We start from the raw sequence: 16,784 nt of genomic DNA on the forward strand, positions 1-16,784 counted from the left end.
AGCAGAGTGCTGTGTTACACTGCTTAGACAGCAATGTGCATTGCTTTTGTGTAAGAAACTTCCAGGAGACTCTTCTAAACGTCCGGGGATTTGCAGTTAAGTCTTATGCATTGTGGCTTTTAAGAGTTTTTAAGAGCTGTGGAAGAGCCCTCCAGTCTACGTGCTACACACCAGGGTAGGTGCTGCCACAGAGGACTTCAGAACCCAGAGCCTTTGCAGGCTGGGGCTATTGTAGCTGCCTTTGTAGAAGAGACGTTGCAGTTGGGGAATGCTGAGCACAGAGATATAACAATAGTGTTTTTAAAGTGTGGTTAAGCAAGCTCTGATTTCTCTGCTTGTTTTGCCTGAAGGGAGGTTGTAGCCAGGTGGGGGTTGGTCTCTTCTCCCAGGCAACCAGAACAAGAGTATACAGTCTCAAGTTGTGCCGGGGGAGGTTTAGGCTGGATGTTAGGAAGAAGTTTCTCACAGAGAGATTTTCCATTGGAATGTGCTGCCCAGGGAGGTGGTGGAGTCACCATCCCTGGGGGTGTTTAGGAAGAGCCTAGATGAGGCACTTGGTGCCATGGTTTAGTTGATTAGATGGTGCTGGGTGATAGGTTGGACTGGATGATTTCGAAGGTCTTTTCCAACCTGGTTAATTCTACTAAATAAATGCTTGAGAGTTCTGAAGCTGTTTCTTAGGAGCACAGGAAAGTTTCTCTCCACGTCTGAGTTAATAGCACAGAGTTTGTAGAGAGCCTTTGGTTTGTTTCCATTTGCAAGGCAGAGAGCTAAGCTTTAACGTGTATGGGAGGAAGTTCCAAGTTTGAGAACTGCTGAATTATGTGCTGGTGGTGAGACAGAAAAGGCAGCTGAGCTTGAAGTTTCTGTTTGGTTTTAGGGTTTTTCTGAGCATAAAAATGTTAAAGCATGAGCTCTACTTTCTGCATGAATGGATAGTAAAGTTAGACTTTGCCTGTATCCATACTTACAGATGGCTTAGTAGTGTCTATTTTATAAGAACTCAGTGTGCTTTACTACAGGGACTTTAACCTGCTTTATAACTCTTACCACTTTGAGTTTAATGCCATAACAAGATTAAGACATTCCATGAAGTGGGATTGGGAGAACAGGAAGGTAGCATAGGGATTGCAGCCATTGTACTGAAATGCTGTAGAACCTGCTTTTGGGTGGTATTTGGACATCCAGTTCTTGCTGCATGTATGTGTGCCTTGTTAGATTGGCTTGCCAGGTTGGGACATTTCTTCTGTGAAGAATGGTAGTATCACCAAATGCCAGACTCTGCTGCCATCTCCTGAGGATGAGATAAATGATACATCCTCCTTTGCTACATGAAATCTCCTCTGAAATGTGGAATAATGGCTGATGGTTGAGCCAGAAAAATACTTTTATTCAAGTGGAAGTGATTTAAAGCTTGAAGAGCCTGCCATTTGGCAAGCACTGGAAGTGTTCAGACCAATAATCTGAGAAGGTATTTTTACAGGGAGGAGGAGAGAACAGGGCAAGTTGCATCTTTGCTTTGGAATCAATAAAAGAAGTGCCATGCTTCCTTGCATCTCTTGTGCCCTCAGTGAGGGCAGCAGCATCAAGGTTATTGTCTCCTTCCCTAAATGGGAGGAGAGAAGTGAACTTTTTTTAATGCATGGACAGTACCATGCTTCTTGGTAAGACCTTGGTGCATGAAGTACTTCCTGAACTCACTTGGCCTTCCTCTTCCTCCTCCCTCTCCCTGTGCCTTTCCAGGCTCCATGTGAGTTTTGGCCCTGGGCAGACTGGAATCTCAATCCCTGAAAACGTTTCCCATTCTCATCATCTGGCAATTGTACTTAACTTCTCTTGAGAGTATGGGGTAAGACCCAGGGCAGCAACTGAAGGCTTGTGAAAGTTCACTACGTGGCACTTGAAGTTTTTTTGTCAGTAAAAGTCACAAATGAGGTTGAAAATTGAAATTAAAGATGATTTGCTTTTTAATAAGTAGCTCTTCAGCACTGATTTTCATTTGAGGACAATTCTTACTGGCAACCTGGAAAAGGAGAGAGGAGAAAATAGCTTTTGGTGCTTGATGTTAGGGGCTTGCAGTGGTTTTTTGCCTTAGACTGATTTGAAGGAGAGTTCATAAAACTGGTAACACAGTCTGTTAATTTTTCAGTGTGCTATTTATGGAATGCATGATTTGAACACCTCCAAACACCCCACCAGCCCTGGGATTGAGATCCACAGTCTAGAGAGGAGACCCATAATGACCTGCCATGTTTTCCTTACTAATCTAATGGACACAGGCATTTGCAAAGAAAGGCATTTTGGTGACTTACCAAAACGGTTTGGGCAGAGAATTGCCTTTCCCCTCATGTCATTTCTGTTTTGCTGCCTAATATAAGTACAAGAAATGCCTTAGAGCTGTATAGATTTGTGTAAATAAAGGCACTTTGTGAACCCAGTGTCATTTGTATTTTGAATTTGAAGGTAAGCCTCTCTCCTCACCTGGGGATCATCAGGTACTTCATCAATGTTAATTAGCAAAGGTTCATGGTCTCCTGGGAGGCAATTAAGGGTTGCAGCTGTTGTATTTGGGGACATAACTGAATAGTTACAGAGGGGAAATTGGAAATAGGGAAAGGGGCAGTAACTTGTAAGATGTCTCAGGATATTGGTGATGGAGGCACAAAACTAGTTTTGAACTAAGTGGCTTCATTCTGGTGAAGTACTTCTCTGCAATCATGGCTCAAAATCCAAATGTTCTTTTGAGGTTACTTGACTAATAAAAGTGGTTAGACCAGCAGTGGGGAGTTAAGATTTCTGGCAGCTCTTTATCTGCTGTCTGATCATGGGCAAGTTTATTTCCTCTTGCCTGGCTTTGAAGCACCTGGGATAGGCAGATCTAATATCTAAGCCATTACCTCAGTGAGGTGCTTTGAAGCACCGAAGTGTTACAGTCTGCTAAGCAATGTATGTGTTCTACCCCTTTCTGGTGTGCTGGAATTTGGAAACCCTGTCAACTGGGCATGGGGATTCCTGATCACATTATCACAGTGTCACTAAGGTTAGAAGAGACCTCGAGGATTGAGTCCAACCTGTCTCCACAGACCTCAGGACTAAACCGTGGCACCAAGTGCCACATCCAATCCCCTCTTGAACACCTCCAGGGATGGTGACTCCACCACCTCCCTGGGCAGCACATTCCAATGACGAATGACTCTCTGTCAAGAACTTTCTCCTCACCTCCAGTCTAAACCTCCCCTGGCACAGCTTGAGATTGTGTCCTCTTGTGCTGGTGCTGATTGCCTGGCAGAAGAGACCAACCCCTTCCTGGCTACAACCACCTTTCAGGGAGTTGTAGAGACCAATGAGGTCTCCCCTGATCCTCCTCTTCTCCAGGCTAAACAATCCCAGCTCCCTCAGCCTCTCCTCACAGGGCTGTGCTCAAGGCCTCTCCACAGCCTCGTTGCCCTTCTCTGGACACGTTCAAGTCTCTCAATGTCCTTCTTAAACTGAGTGGCCCAGAACTGGATACAGTATTTAAGGTGTGGCCTAACCAGTGTAGAGTACAGGGGCACAATGACTTCCCTGCTCCTATTGCAGGCCAGGATGCCATTGGCCTTCTTGGCCACCTGGGCACACTGCTGGCTCATGTTTGTGTCCATCTGCAAAATAAGATAGCTTTTAATTTCATTGGGAAAGTTTATTTGTATTAGACACTTGTTGAAATTACCTCACTGCCTCCCCTGTGCCCTTGCATAATCAGCTGAGATGCTTTGTGATTGTACTGCTCCTTTAGCTTTAGGGTTGCCTTTTATTAAGTTCAAAGTTGAGTCTGGATTTCAGGTTTAGTGCAACTTGACAGTTTGCAGTTGGGCAAATTGTGAGGCTGTGCCAGCATAACTTTACTTTGTATATATGAAGACTGGCCACTTTTGTGCAGGGGTCAGGTTTTCCAGGTTGAAGCAGTGGAGGTGCTGGAAGGTGTCCAGAGAAGGGCCAGGAGGATGAGCAGAGGGCTGGAGCACCTCTCCTGTGAGGACAGACTGAAGGAGATGGGGCTGTTCAGTCTGGAGAAGAGAAGGCTCCCAGGTGACCTTCTTATGGCCTTCCAGTATCTGAAGGGGGCTACAAGAAGGCTGGGGAGGGACTGCTCAGCATCTCGGGTAGTGATAGGACTAGGGGGAATGGAATGAAGCTGGAGGTGGGGAAGAATTTCTTCCCCATGAGAGTGGTGAAGCCCTGGAATGGGTTGTCCAGGGAGGTGGTTGGGGCCCTGTCCCTCGAACTGTTTAAGGCCAGGCTGGCTGAGGCTGTGGCCAGGCTGATCCAGTGTGGGGTGTCCCTGCCCATGGCAGGGGGGTTGGAACTAGATGATCCTCGTGGTCCCTTCCATCCCTGACTGATACTGTGAATTACCTGAATATAATGATGAAACCTTGATTGTGAGACACTTTTTGTCACAAAGGAGAGAGGCAAGGAGAGCCAGAAGTATGTCTTGAAGTTATGATGCATGCCAGTGAAACCTGTTCATGCTCAGGTCCACTTGAATCTCCAGTCTTGTGTTAACTATGACTCTAAAATGGTTTAGTGTTCTGTACACCACTGCAAGTCTGCAGTGAAGCACACAGCTGGGGGCAACTTCCAGCAGGCTATCAGGTGTCAGGCAAATAGGTTTGCAGTAGCAAGTGGAGCTGAAGAAGATCAGGCCGGCTCAGAAGCAAATTGGTAAGGTTTTTTTGCATGCTAGGCTTGTGTTTATCCTTCTGGTTTTCTGACAAGTGAAGCAGAGTAGATTTGCAGCCCACAGATCTTCGAGGTAATTGGAAACATAAGGGTCTCCCCGCAAGAAATAGATTAACTTGTGTGCTTAGCAAGGCAGCTCATCTGGTTAAAAAAACCCCAAAGACACACAAACCCAACTCCAGTCCCAAAAAAACAGAGACTCTTCTGGCTTAGGAATTGAATCTAAACACAGCCACACCCTTCAGGTCTATAGTTCTGGTTTGGTTTTATTTTATGAGTGGATTATCCTGTCTAGACTCCTGCATTGCCTTGGAAGCCAAGTAGAAGCAATAAAGGGAGTTGGCTGCTTAGCAGGTGACAAACCTTTTCTGAAGTCCTCTGCCTTACTATCACCCTTTTCTTCCCTCTTCTCTCTCCTGAGTGTTTGAGGATACCTTGGTAAGTTTTGTGAGTTGCAAATACAGCTCTGATAAATTTAGCATGCCAGATGCCTTCAATAAGCCTGAGCCCAGCTATCGGTTACACTGAGATCTGTTTCAGCCAGGCACATCCCTCTGGGGAGAGGCTTGCACTATTTAAAGTTGAATGAGACTGAGATTCTTAGTGTGTTAAACTGCAAATTCACCCCTTTCTCTCCTTGGTGTTGGTTCTAAACTAGTGTCCAACACTTGCTGTTTCCTGGGACTGAATCTGTGTTCCTCTGTGTAACTCTGGGAATTTGCTTCCTCTTTGAGGTCTCATTGTGTGTAGCAGTGCTCCTTCAGTACATGAGGGGCAAAACACAGCCTTGGCTGTGTCTCATTTAGCCTGGTATTTTCACTAGCACAAAATGTAACACATTATAGGAAACACAGATCCAATTGCAGTCCTGTAGCAGATTGGGAATGCAGCTGCAGTAGGACTAACTGGATTGCATTTGGCCCTACAGAAAACGTGAGAGGTTTTTCTGGCAACTGCCTGAAGTATCTTAGGGCACTGGCATGCAGGAGCAGGAGTGTTAATGCTGACATTCTGGGCATTTATCCAGTTTCAATAACTGATGCATGTCACCTCAATGAGGTCCCACTTCCATTCAGATTTTGTGGATCACTCTTCTGCTCTTACATTGCTGGGCAGTGTCACTGTGTGCTTTTAACAAACAGCACCCCCACACAACACAAACCATTTCTCTTAATCAGTGAAGGTTTGGGGCATTTTTTTCACCTGTAATTGAGTTGTGGTGTGTTACAGTTGTGAGAAACACAAGCATAACTGTAGGATGTGTCAGGAAAAGGCTTCCAGAAGAGATGGGGAAAACTTAGTGCCTTTGTACAGGGCAGTGGTATTTAGGATACTGAAAGCAGTTGGGGTTAGCAAAATTAATCTGAAGGAATGGAAAGAAGGCAATAGTATGACAATAGCAGGTATTAAGAGCCTGTCTTAAAGGAGGAGGTCAAGAGCTTGGCTTTAGTTGGAAGGAGAGTCATTCAGCTCTCTGAAAAGTCATGTGGGATAGGCTGTAGTGGTACCCATGAGCAGCAAGAGATGGCACATCTGGGCTTGAAATCAGAAGAAAGCCTAGCTATGAAAATGACAGATTGGGAATAACCTTGCAATGGAGATTGGACATGGCACTTGGTGCCATGGTCTAGTCATGGGGTCTGTGTTGATAGGTTGGACTCGATGATCCTCGAGGTCTCTTCCAACCTTAGTTATACTGTGAATATGTTTAAGTGACTTCAGAGGACTGATTCTCCATCTCAGTTTTGTAGAAGACTGTAGTAGTAAGAGCCAAGAGTCTTTCACCCTGCTATGTTTAAAGCAGTTGCTTTGGATGGAGTGGCTGACTCCATCCCAAGGTCCAGGAGTTTTCACATCTGAGATGAGTAGGGCTGAATAGTGTGCTCCATGGAATGCTGTTTGCAACGTAGAATGTCAGTAAGATGTATATTCTAGAGAGCATCATCAGTATCACCAAGGTTGGAAAAGACCTCAAAGATCATCAAGTCCAACCTGTCACCACAGACCTCATGACTAGACCATGGCACCAAGTGCCACATCCAATTACAGGCACTTCAGGTTCTTTACATATCTTTGTTCTCTCATGTTAATTTGAGCTTATGGTTTGAAAAGGTTTTTGCTTTCCATTTGCAACAGCAGAGGCTGGGTTTCTCTGGTACAGCCTGTAATGAGCTGGAATGCACAGGACTGGCTTAACAGATCTGAGCTGATACAGTGAACTTATATTACTGATTTGGCTGAGAGGTAACTTGTAAAAGCAGATCTAGTTATGAGGAATCACAGAATCACCAAGGTTGGAAGAAACCTCACAGATCATCAAGTCCAACCTGTCACCACAGACCCCATGACTAAACCATGGAACTATTAAACAAGACAGACCCCAAAGCTATTTAGTAGATTAGATGGTGTTGGATGATGGATTGGATGCAGTGATCTTGAAGGGCTCTTCCAACCTGGTTTGGTCTGGTCTATTCTATTTCCACTACTCCAGCTAAAAGAAAGGAGTGACCATCCTCTGTCTTCTGTTACAGGTGCCTTGTCTTACATATTTAGAGGCTAGGTTTTAAGTCCTTGGGTTCCAAATGCACATTGTTCTGTAAATAAGAAGGGGTAGCACAAACTCATCTCAACTCTGAATGATCCCTGAGCTCCTCCTCTTGCACAGTACTTCCAGTTTAAACTGGGCTAGGCTGGCACTTCTGCTTAAGAACCAACTGCTTCTGCCTCTGGCAATGTTTTTTCTTCTCTTTGTGCTGGCACAAGACTCGTGTGGTGAACTCAATCAGGGGGACTGATGTGGGTTTAAATTAGACTTCCCCTTTTTTTGTCAAGGTTAGCTTTAATTTGGGTTTATTCACCACATTGTTGCACAATGGGTCGAGGCAATCCCAGGCACAAATCCAGGCTGGGCAGTGACTGGCTGGAAAGCAGCCCTGAGGAGAGAGACTTGGGGGTGCTGGTGGACAAAAGCTCAACAGGAGCTCTCAGTGTGCACTTGCAGCCCAGAAAGCCAATCAGATCCTGGGCTGCATCAGAAGTGTGGCCAGCAGGGCAAGAGAGGTGATTCTCCCCCTCTGCTCAGCTCTGCTGAGACCCCACCTGGAGTACTGCCTCCAGTTCTGGAGCCCCTATGACAAGAGGGATGTGGAGGTGCTGGAAGGTGTCCAGAGAAGGGCCAGGAGGATGATCAGAGGGCTGGAGCACCTCTCCTGTGAGGACAGACTGAAGGAGTTGGGGCTGTTCAGTCTGGAGAAGAGAAGGCTCCCAGGTGACCTCATTGTGGCCTTCCAGTATCTGAAGGGGCCTACAGGAAGGCTGGGGAGGGACTGCTCAGGATGTCAGGTAGTGATAGGACTGGGGGAATGGAATGAAGCTGGAGGTGGAGAGATTCATGGTGAAGAACCTCCTTGTCTCATCCAGCCTGAGAGTGGTGAAGCCCTGGAATGAGTTGTCCAGGGAGGTGGTTGAGGCCCCATCCCTGGAGGTGTTTAATAGCAGCCTGGCTGAGGCTGTGGCCAGCCTGATCTAGTGTGGGGTGTCCCTGCCCATGGCAGGGGGGCTGGAACTAGATGATCCTTGTGGTCCCTTCCAACCCTGACTGATTCTATGATACTATGAAATATTTGTTCCAGCGAGAGGGTGGCAATGAGTGGCTTGGAAACAGTTTTTGTGCTGGCTTCCTATGTTTTCACTCAAGGCCATAGTGGCACTTTTTGCCCTGCTGTCCTCAGGCAGTGATGAACTCTCATTATGTGGGTTTTGCTGTTCACATCCTCATTTAGTTTACTTAGTCAATATCTTTGTGTAATAGATGTGGTACTGATTCAATCAGCCAGTGCTATGCATTAAATTGTGGTTTGAGTACCTGCTCTTTAAAAAGACAAGTTTAGCATATTGAGTTATGCTGCCTGCAGTCTTTGTCAAGCTCCTTTCCTATTATCCTCCAGGATAAATAGCTGGCTCTGGTGCAACTCTCAAGCAATAAGAAGACAGTTAGTGACAGTGCACCAGGAGATGGCAGGAAGCAGCAATGAATGTGCAAGCGGTGAGAGAGGGAGGAGGAGCCCAAGGGCTGTAGGAGATCTCTCAACACCTTTTATCCATCTACTTGGAACTTGTTTCTCTGGCCTAATGCCAGCTGCCAGAGGTGATGTCTTGGCTGAGCAACTATGAACAGGCTTAGACTCTGCTTCTGCACTTATTCATTCCCTGTCTGAAACCTTCTTGGTGAAGGTCTATCTTCTGGCCATGGGCCCTTTCTCAGACATCTTGTCCTGGCTGCCCCTTACAATATCCTTGTCTTACTGCACTGCCATCAGAAACATCCCATAGTGATTGTGTTCTAATGCCTGACTTCTTGCTTCATTAGTAACTAATTAACTGGAAGACAATCTTAGGAAATAAAGGACCTGGTAATGTTGTGTTGGAGGTTTTTGCTGCTTGGTTGATGGTAAATGTTTGTGCTCATGCTACCGATGTACTGAAGCTGAAATCTACTGATCAAAAGAAAATATCACTCAGCTTAATATCCTATTGAACAAAGGCTTTCAAGGGACTAAGTGTGAATGTAGGCCAGGATACTGTTGTCCTCCTTGTTGTTCTTGTTCTCAACTCTTGAGCATCCTCCTACTCTGTAGCTGATTTGTTCTAACTGGGCAGCTGAGAGCTGCTCCCTGGCGTTGCCACTTCAATGCAGACTGCAGAGTAAGAGGCTGCTGAGTCTTCGCTTCTTGCCTGAGATTACTGAGGTGCTTTAGTCCAGCAAAACTCTTTCCCAGACACAACTAAACTTGTGATCCCACATGCCACAGTTTTATACCTACTCTTTGTGAGGCAAAGCTAGCAGCCTGTCTGACTGGGATTAGAAAAGGGCATGACTTGCTTTTTGGGAGGCTGAAGAAGTCCTGCCATGCTAGGCTGAACAGCTCTGCTAAGATGGGTGTAAAACAAATACTACAGCGATCCCACAGTCCAATAACTTGAATAGTGTGCTTGTTTACAGTGGGTGTAGCTCTGTGGTGTGAGGAGATCATCTGTACTAGCCCATTATTTATTTGATGTTGAAACAGAATCAAAGAGACTTGTGATGCATGAAGAAAGGAACGCTGAGAGCAAGCATAATGCACGAGATAGAAAGGGCTGTCAAACAAAGGGCTGGTGGAGGTAAAGCTGTGGAAAAGAGACACTGCAGACTGTTTAAGCATGATAGAATGATTTATAGCTGAAACGTAGAAATGCATGCCTTTATGTTGCTTGTAGTATGCCTGAGTATCTTGACATGGATGAGATGCAGGAATATCATAGTATCAGTCAGGGTTGGAAGGGACCACAAGGATCATCTAGTTCCAACCTCCCTGCCATGGGCAGGGACACCCCACACTACATCAGCCTGGCCACAGCCTCATCCAGCCTGGCCTTAAACACCTCCAGGGACAGGGCCTCAACCACCTCCCTGGACAACCCATTCCAGGGCTTCACCACTCTCATGGGGAAGAACTTCCTCCTCACCTCCAGCCTCAATCTCCCCACCTCCAGCTTCATTCCATTCCCCCTAGTCCTATCACTACCTGAGATCCTGAGCAGTCCCTCCCCAGCCTTCCTGTAGGCCCCCTTCAGATACTGGAAGGCCACAATGAGGTCACCTGGGAGCCTTCTCTTCTCCAGACTGAACAGCCCCAACTCCTTCAGTCTGTCCTCACAGGAGAGGTGCTCCAGCCCTCTGCTCATCCTCCTGGCCCTTCTCTGGACACCTTCCAGCACCTCCAGATCCCTCTTCTAATAGGAGCTCCAGAACTGGAGGCAGTACTCCAGGTGGGGTCTCAGCAGAGCTGAGCAGAGGGGGAGAATCACCTCCCTTGCCCTGGGGGCCACAATTCTCCTGATGCAGCCCAGGATCTGATTGGCTTTCTGGGCTGCAAGTGCACACTGAGAGCTCCTGTTGAGCTTCTCCTCCCCCAGCACCCCCAAGTCTCTCTCCTCAGGGCTGCTTTCCAGCCAGTTACTGCCCAGCCTGGATTTGTGCCTGGGATTGCCTCGACCCAGATGCAGGATCCTGCCCTTGGTCTTGTTGAAGCTCCTGAGGTTGGCTTGTGCCCACCTCTCCAGCCTGTCCAGGTCCCTCTGGATGGCCTCCCTTCCCTCCAGCTGTCTGCTGCACCACACAGCTTGGTGTCATCAGCAAATTTGCTGAGGGTGCACTCAATGCCATTGTCCATGTGTAGACTGTTGCTGCTTCTGTCATTCTTGGGATCACTATTGGGGTACCTACTGTGAGGGCTGTAGTGAAGGGTGTCTTACGAGGTTTCTGTACAACTGGGCAGAGCTCAGGGGATTTGTTGCTTGGCAGTTGCCTCTGCAGTGGAAGATGAAAAAGATCAATATGGCATTGCAAGGCAGAATTTTAACTGAACTACATTGGTAGTTCATTAGTTAATGCTAGCTGCTCCTCTAGAAGGTAGCCCCTCTTTACAAAGTGTTTAGAATTGTAGGGTCATAGAATTGTTCTGGTTGGAAGAGACCTTTAAGGTCATTGAGTCCAACCATTCTCTACCTCTACCAAGCCTCGTGCTAAACCATGTCCCTCAGCACCACATCTCTGCCTCTTTGAAACACCTCCAGGGATGGGAATTCAACCATCTCCCTGGGGAGCCTGTTCCAGTGTTTGAGAACCCTTTCAGCTGAGAAGTTTCTTTTAATAGCTGATCTAAATCTCCCCTGATGCAGCTTGAGGCCATTTCCTGCTGTTACTAGGGAGGAGAGGCCAGCACCCCCTTGGATCCAGCCTCCTCCTTGTAGTGAGCAGGGAAGTTTCCTTTCAGCCTTCTTTTCTCCAGATTAAATGACCTCAGGTGCTCCTCACAAGACCTGTCCTCCAGACCCTTCACCAGCCTCTTTGCCCTTCTCTGGACACACTCCAGCACCTGAAGATCTTTCTTGTAGTGCGAGCCCCCAAAACTGAACCCAGGATTCAAGATATGGCCTCACCAGTGGGGGGGTGAGGCAGTCCAGGGGGACAATCCTTTCCCTGTTCCTACTGGTCACACTGTTCCTGATGCAGGCCAGGATACTGTTGTCCTTGTCCACCTGTGCACATGGCTGGCTTATGTTCAGCTGGCTGTCGATTGATGTTGCCATTTTAACTTCTTCAGTGCTTACCAGGTGGATTATCTGATCTGTATCATACCAGAAAGGGGGCAATGGTGATTCTTGATGTCCTTGCCCTCACGCTCGCTCTTTCTTCCTTTTACAGTCTTCAGGTCAGCAAGTTATGCTGCTTGAAGTAAATGTTAAAGGCTGCATTCTTCGGGGTTTCTTGAAAGGTTGTTTAGCCTGGAAAAGAGGAGGCTCAGGGGAGATCTTATTGCCACCTACAACTACCTGCAGGATGCTTATAGCCAGGTGGGGGTTGGTTCTCTTCTCCCAGGCAACCAGCAACAAAGGAAGAGGACATAGCCTCAAGCTGTGTAGAGGGACGTTCAGGCTTCACAGAAATTGATTGCCCATTGGAATGTGCTGCCCCGGGAGGTCTTGGGGTTGATGTCCCTGGAGGTGCTTAAGAAAAGACTGGAAGAGGCACTCAGTGCTGTGATGTAGTTGATTAGTTAGGGTTAGGTGATTGGTTGGAGTTGATGATCTTGGGGGTGTCTTCCAATCTGGGTGATTCTGTGATAGCTTTGCAGGCCACAGCACAATGCCTAGAAAGCATTGTATGTAATTGCCCTTTACTGGCAGGGATAAACTGGTACAGTATTTGGGGCATTAATAATTTAAGGGGGGTTGGTATATAATCAAGCTCAGTTATCAAAGCAGAGACAGGTTATACTCCACATTGTCTGGTTCAAGAAAAAGTTGGTGGTTCTGTCATTCAATTTGGTGTCTGAAAACATTGTGCTGGAGGGAAATCTGCATTTTCTCACTGGTGTTTGCAGCTGCCATTGGTGTCTCTTCAGAAGGGGATGACAAAGAAGGTTAAAGTTCATGTGCATAACCAATCTGAATCATTATTCTGAAGTCACTGAACCTGGCTTCTAAACTTCATGCCATTCACAATGAAAAGCTGGTGATCAGGCAGTGGTCATGATGATAAGCTATGAACAGGAGTCACAGAGTAGGTAAAGGTGACTTTAACCAGGGAGAACAAGAAATGCATTTCAAAGTCATCCTGGCCTGCATCAGGAACAGTGTGGCCAGCAGGAGCAGGGAGGTCATTCTGCCCCTGCACTCAGCACTGGTTAGGCCACAGCTTGAGTCCTGTGTCCAGTTCTGGGCCCCTCAGTTTCAGAAAGATGTTGAGTTGCTGGAAGGTGTCCAGAGAAGGGCAATGAGGCTGGGGAGAGGCCTTGAGCACAGCCCTGTGAGGAGAGGCTGAGGGAGCTGGGGCTGCTTAGCCTGAAGAAGAGGAGGCTCAGGGGAGACCTCATTGGTGTCTACAACTACCTGGAGGGTGTTCGTAGCCAGGAGGAGGTTGGTCTCTTCTCCCAGGCAACCAGCACCAGAACAAGAGGACACAGTCTCAAGCTGTGCCAGGGGAGGTTTAGGTTGGAGGTGAGGAGAAAGTTCTTCACTGAGAGAGTTGTTGGCCATTGGAATGTGCTGCCCAGGGAGGTGGTGGAGTCACCATCCCTGGAGGTGTTCAAGAGGGGATTGGATGTGGCACTTGGTACCATGGTTTATTCCTGAGGTCTGTGGTGACAGGTTGGACTTGGTGATCTTTGAGGTCTCTTCCAACCTTGGTGATTCTGTGATTCGATTCTGAGTTATTCTGAGCAGTTGTGTCCTAGGAATCAAATCTGTTTGTGAAAACAAGCTGCCTAGGTATGTGTGGCGCTGGGGGTAGAGAACAGCCCCTGCATGTTACAGTAACAGACTTTGAAGCCTGACTTCTCCTTGTAGAAAGCTGCCAATCTGAGAACAAAATGTCACCCTCTTTTGTTTGTGTGTTTTGTTGTAGTTTGTGTGTTTGTCTTTCAAAAAGCAAGCATTGTCTTTACAGGGTTTGGGCAGAAAACAATTTGGTTGCCTGCGTGTATTTGGTGAAAGAAGGCTGAGGTGAAGCTGGAGTTTGTGTTTCAAGCTCAGGTGTGCATTGGCTTTGTGCCTGCTGGTTCTGGTGACATTTGGGAAAGCATTTTGATTATCTTGGGTTTGTTTGGTTCAGTTTTCCGTTCTTGTAGTCATCCTGAAAACTATCTGCACCCAAGAAACTGATGTAGGGAAGATGAATACCTAATAGCTCTTTGTTTCTGCCAGGAACTTCGCCTTAGGAAAGGGAGAAGCTTGGTCAATTTCTCTTCAGTAGGATTCACTGTGGTACTGGTGTTTTAAGGTTGTGATTCTGCTTAGTCAGCAGGAAGAATGATTTCAGTGATGATAACAGAGATGGATATCACCTTGACAGTGGCTCTCTTGCATATTAAGCCTGTTAATGAGTTTTCATAGAGCATTGTTGTGTTCTAGAGACAGATGTCTGGTAACTGCTTAGCCTTTGAGCATAAGCTTTGTATTGATAAGTGGTAAAAGCAGGCCTGTCTTTGAAGCATGGATAAGGGCTTCATTCTGGGGGATTCTATCCCAATCCTAGTGATCAGAGGCCTGGAGCACCTCTCCTATGAGGACAGACTGAAGGAGTTGGGGCTGTTCAGTCTGGAGAAGAGAAGGCTCCCAGGTGACCTCATTGTGGCCTTCCAGTATCTGAAGGGGGCTCCAAGAAGGCTGTGGAGGGACTGCTCAGGATCTCAGGTAGTGCTAGGACTAGGGGGAATGGAATGAAGCTGGAGGTGGGGAGATTGAGGCTGGAGGTGAGGAGGAAGTTCTTCCCCATGAGAGTGGTGAAGCCCTGGAATGGGTTGTCTAGGGAGGTGGTTGAGGCCCTGTTCCTGGAGGTGTTTAAGGCCAGGCTGGCTGAGGCTGTGGCCAGGCTGATGTAGTGTGGGGTGTCCCTGCCCATGGCAGGGGGGCTGGAACTAGATGATCCTTGTGGTCCCTTCCAACCCTGACTGATACTGTGATACTAATCACCTCTCTCTCCCATCTTCCCCCTCCCTCCCTTCTGATCTTGCTGATTGGTGAGGAAATTAGTGGAGTAAAATGTAAAGCTATACTCCTACACAGGTTTGTGTTCTGCTGTCTCCCCCCCGATCAAACAGCACACATGCTGTGGTGAGGCATTGGTGCAGCCTCAGAAACTTCCAGCTGTGTAGTGCCAACTGAAGTTTGGGTTGGGAGTTAAATCAGCTACCAGCAGAAGACTCTTTTCTGTGGGTTGAACACTATGGTTCTTTAAGCGTGAATAAAACTACATTTTGGGGGGGTGGGGGGTGTGTTTGGCTGTCCTCACACAATTTGCCGTGTGTCAGGTGCTAAGCATGTTTTGCTTTGTTCCAGTAGCCGGATCGAGCTGGGAGATGTGACACCACACAACATTAAGCAGCTGAAGAGGCTAAACCAGGTCATTTTCCCTGTCAGCTACAATGACAAGTTCTACAAGGACGTGCTGGAGGTTGGCGAGCTAGCCAAATTAGGTACAAATGTTCTTGCCACTAACTGTGGGCTGTGGTGACAGAAGTGCTCATCTGTGCTAGCCAGAAGGGTTTTCAATCATAGAATCAGTAAGCTTGGAAAAGACCTCACAGATCATCAAATCCAACCTATCCCCCAACGCCTCGTGACTGCCTGCACCATGGCTTCAAGTGCCACATCCAATCCCTTTTTGAACATCTCCAGGGATGGTGACTCCACCACCTCCCTGGGCAGCACATTCCAATGGCAAATTACTCTTTCTGGGAAGAGCTTTCTCCTCACCTCGAGTCTCAACTTCCTCTGGCACAGCTTGACAGCAGATCCTTCTACTTTCTTGATCTACATAATCACAAATAACTATTTGGGAACCTCAGAAAGCCATAGTCCCAAACTCAGAGGGTTTGTATTCTAAATACAAGGTGGGCACAAGCCAACCTCATGAGGTTTAACAAGAGCAAGGGCAGGGTCCTGCATCTGGGTCGAGGCAATCCCAGGCACAAATCCAGGCTGGGCAGTCAGTGACTGGAAAACAGCCCTAAGGAGAGAGACTTGGGGGTGCTGGGGGAGGAGAAGCTCACCAGGAGCTCTCAGTGTGCACTTGCAGCCCAGAAAGCCAATCAGATCCTGGGCTGCATCAGGAGAAGTGTGGCCAGCAGGGCAAGGGAGGTGATTCTCCCCCTCTGCTCAGCTCTGCTGAGATCACACCTGGAGTACTGCCTCCAGTTCTGGAGCCCCTATTAGAAGAGGGATGTGGAGGTGCTGGAAGGTGTCCAGAGAAGGGCCAGGAGGATGATCAGAGGGCTGGAGCACCTCTCCTGTGAGGACAGACTGAAGGAGTTGGGGCTGTTCAGTCTGGAGAAGAGAAGGCTCTGAGGTGACCTAATTGTTGCCTTCCAGTATCTGAAGGAGGCCAGGCTGATCTAGTGTGGGGTGTCCCTGCCTAGGGCAGGGGGGTTGGAACTAGATGATCCTTGTGGTCCCTTCCAACCCTGACTGATACTATGATACTAAACTGACTCCATTTTACTGAGAATAGGCATGTTTTTTGTTACAGCAGAGACCTTGAGATGTGTGCTGCCAGTTACCTCCTGATGCCTTTGCTAGTTTGTTTGAGCTGCAGTGATCCAGCCATTGTGTCAGAGCACATGTTGTGTTGAGCCACAATATATGATATTTTACCTGGATGGGAGAATTGGCAAGAGGGAAGGAAGGTACAGGGTATAAATGAAGAAGCTCTATGTATGGTTTGAGTCTTGACTGGTAACATTTTGTTTCCCTCCCTGCAGCCTATTTCAATGATATTGCAGTGGGAGCAGTGTGCTGTAGGGTGGATCACTCCCAGAACCAGAAGAGACTGTACATCATGACACTTGGATGCCTGGCACCGTACCGAAGGCTAGGGATAGGTAAGGAGGATCTTCTCTTTGTATCCAGGTCATGCAAGGAACCACATTTCTCTGCAGCCTTCTAAAGGCTTTAACCAAGCTGGTGCACTCGTACACCATTTATTTGTTTGGAAGGGACTCTGGGGAAAGAATGTGATG

The 16,784-nt window shown here is 47.4% G+C and overlaps 1 protein-coding gene across 2 annotated transcripts in view; it reads left to right on the forward strand.

The window, feature by feature from the left end:
* NAA50 (N-alpha-acetyltransferase 50, NatE catalytic subunit) overlaps positions 1 to 16,784 on the forward strand; it is a 31,720-nt gene that overhangs the window by 4,872 nt on the left and 10,064 nt on the right. Inside the window, exons 2-3 of one of the 2 annotated variants that reach the window (XM_068165994.1) lie at positions 15,106 to 15,242; positions 16,527 to 16,646. In XM_068165994.1, the coding sequence (XP_068022095.1) occupies positions 15,106 to 15,242; positions 16,527 to 16,646 (257 nt within the window). The remainder of the gene's footprint in view (positions 1 to 15,105; positions 15,243 to 16,526; positions 16,647 to 16,784) is intronic. The other variant, XM_068165995.1, reaches the window with a different exon arrangement.

The sequence above is a fragment of the Melanerpes formicivorus genome, unplaced genomic scaffold (assembly GCF_026170545.1).
Source record: "Melanerpes formicivorus ecotype bairdi unplaced genomic scaffold, bMelFor1.0.p_v2 SCAF_95, whole genome shotgun sequence".
Taxonomy (NCBI): Eukaryota; Metazoa; Chordata; class Aves; order Piciformes; family Picidae; genus Melanerpes; species Melanerpes formicivorus.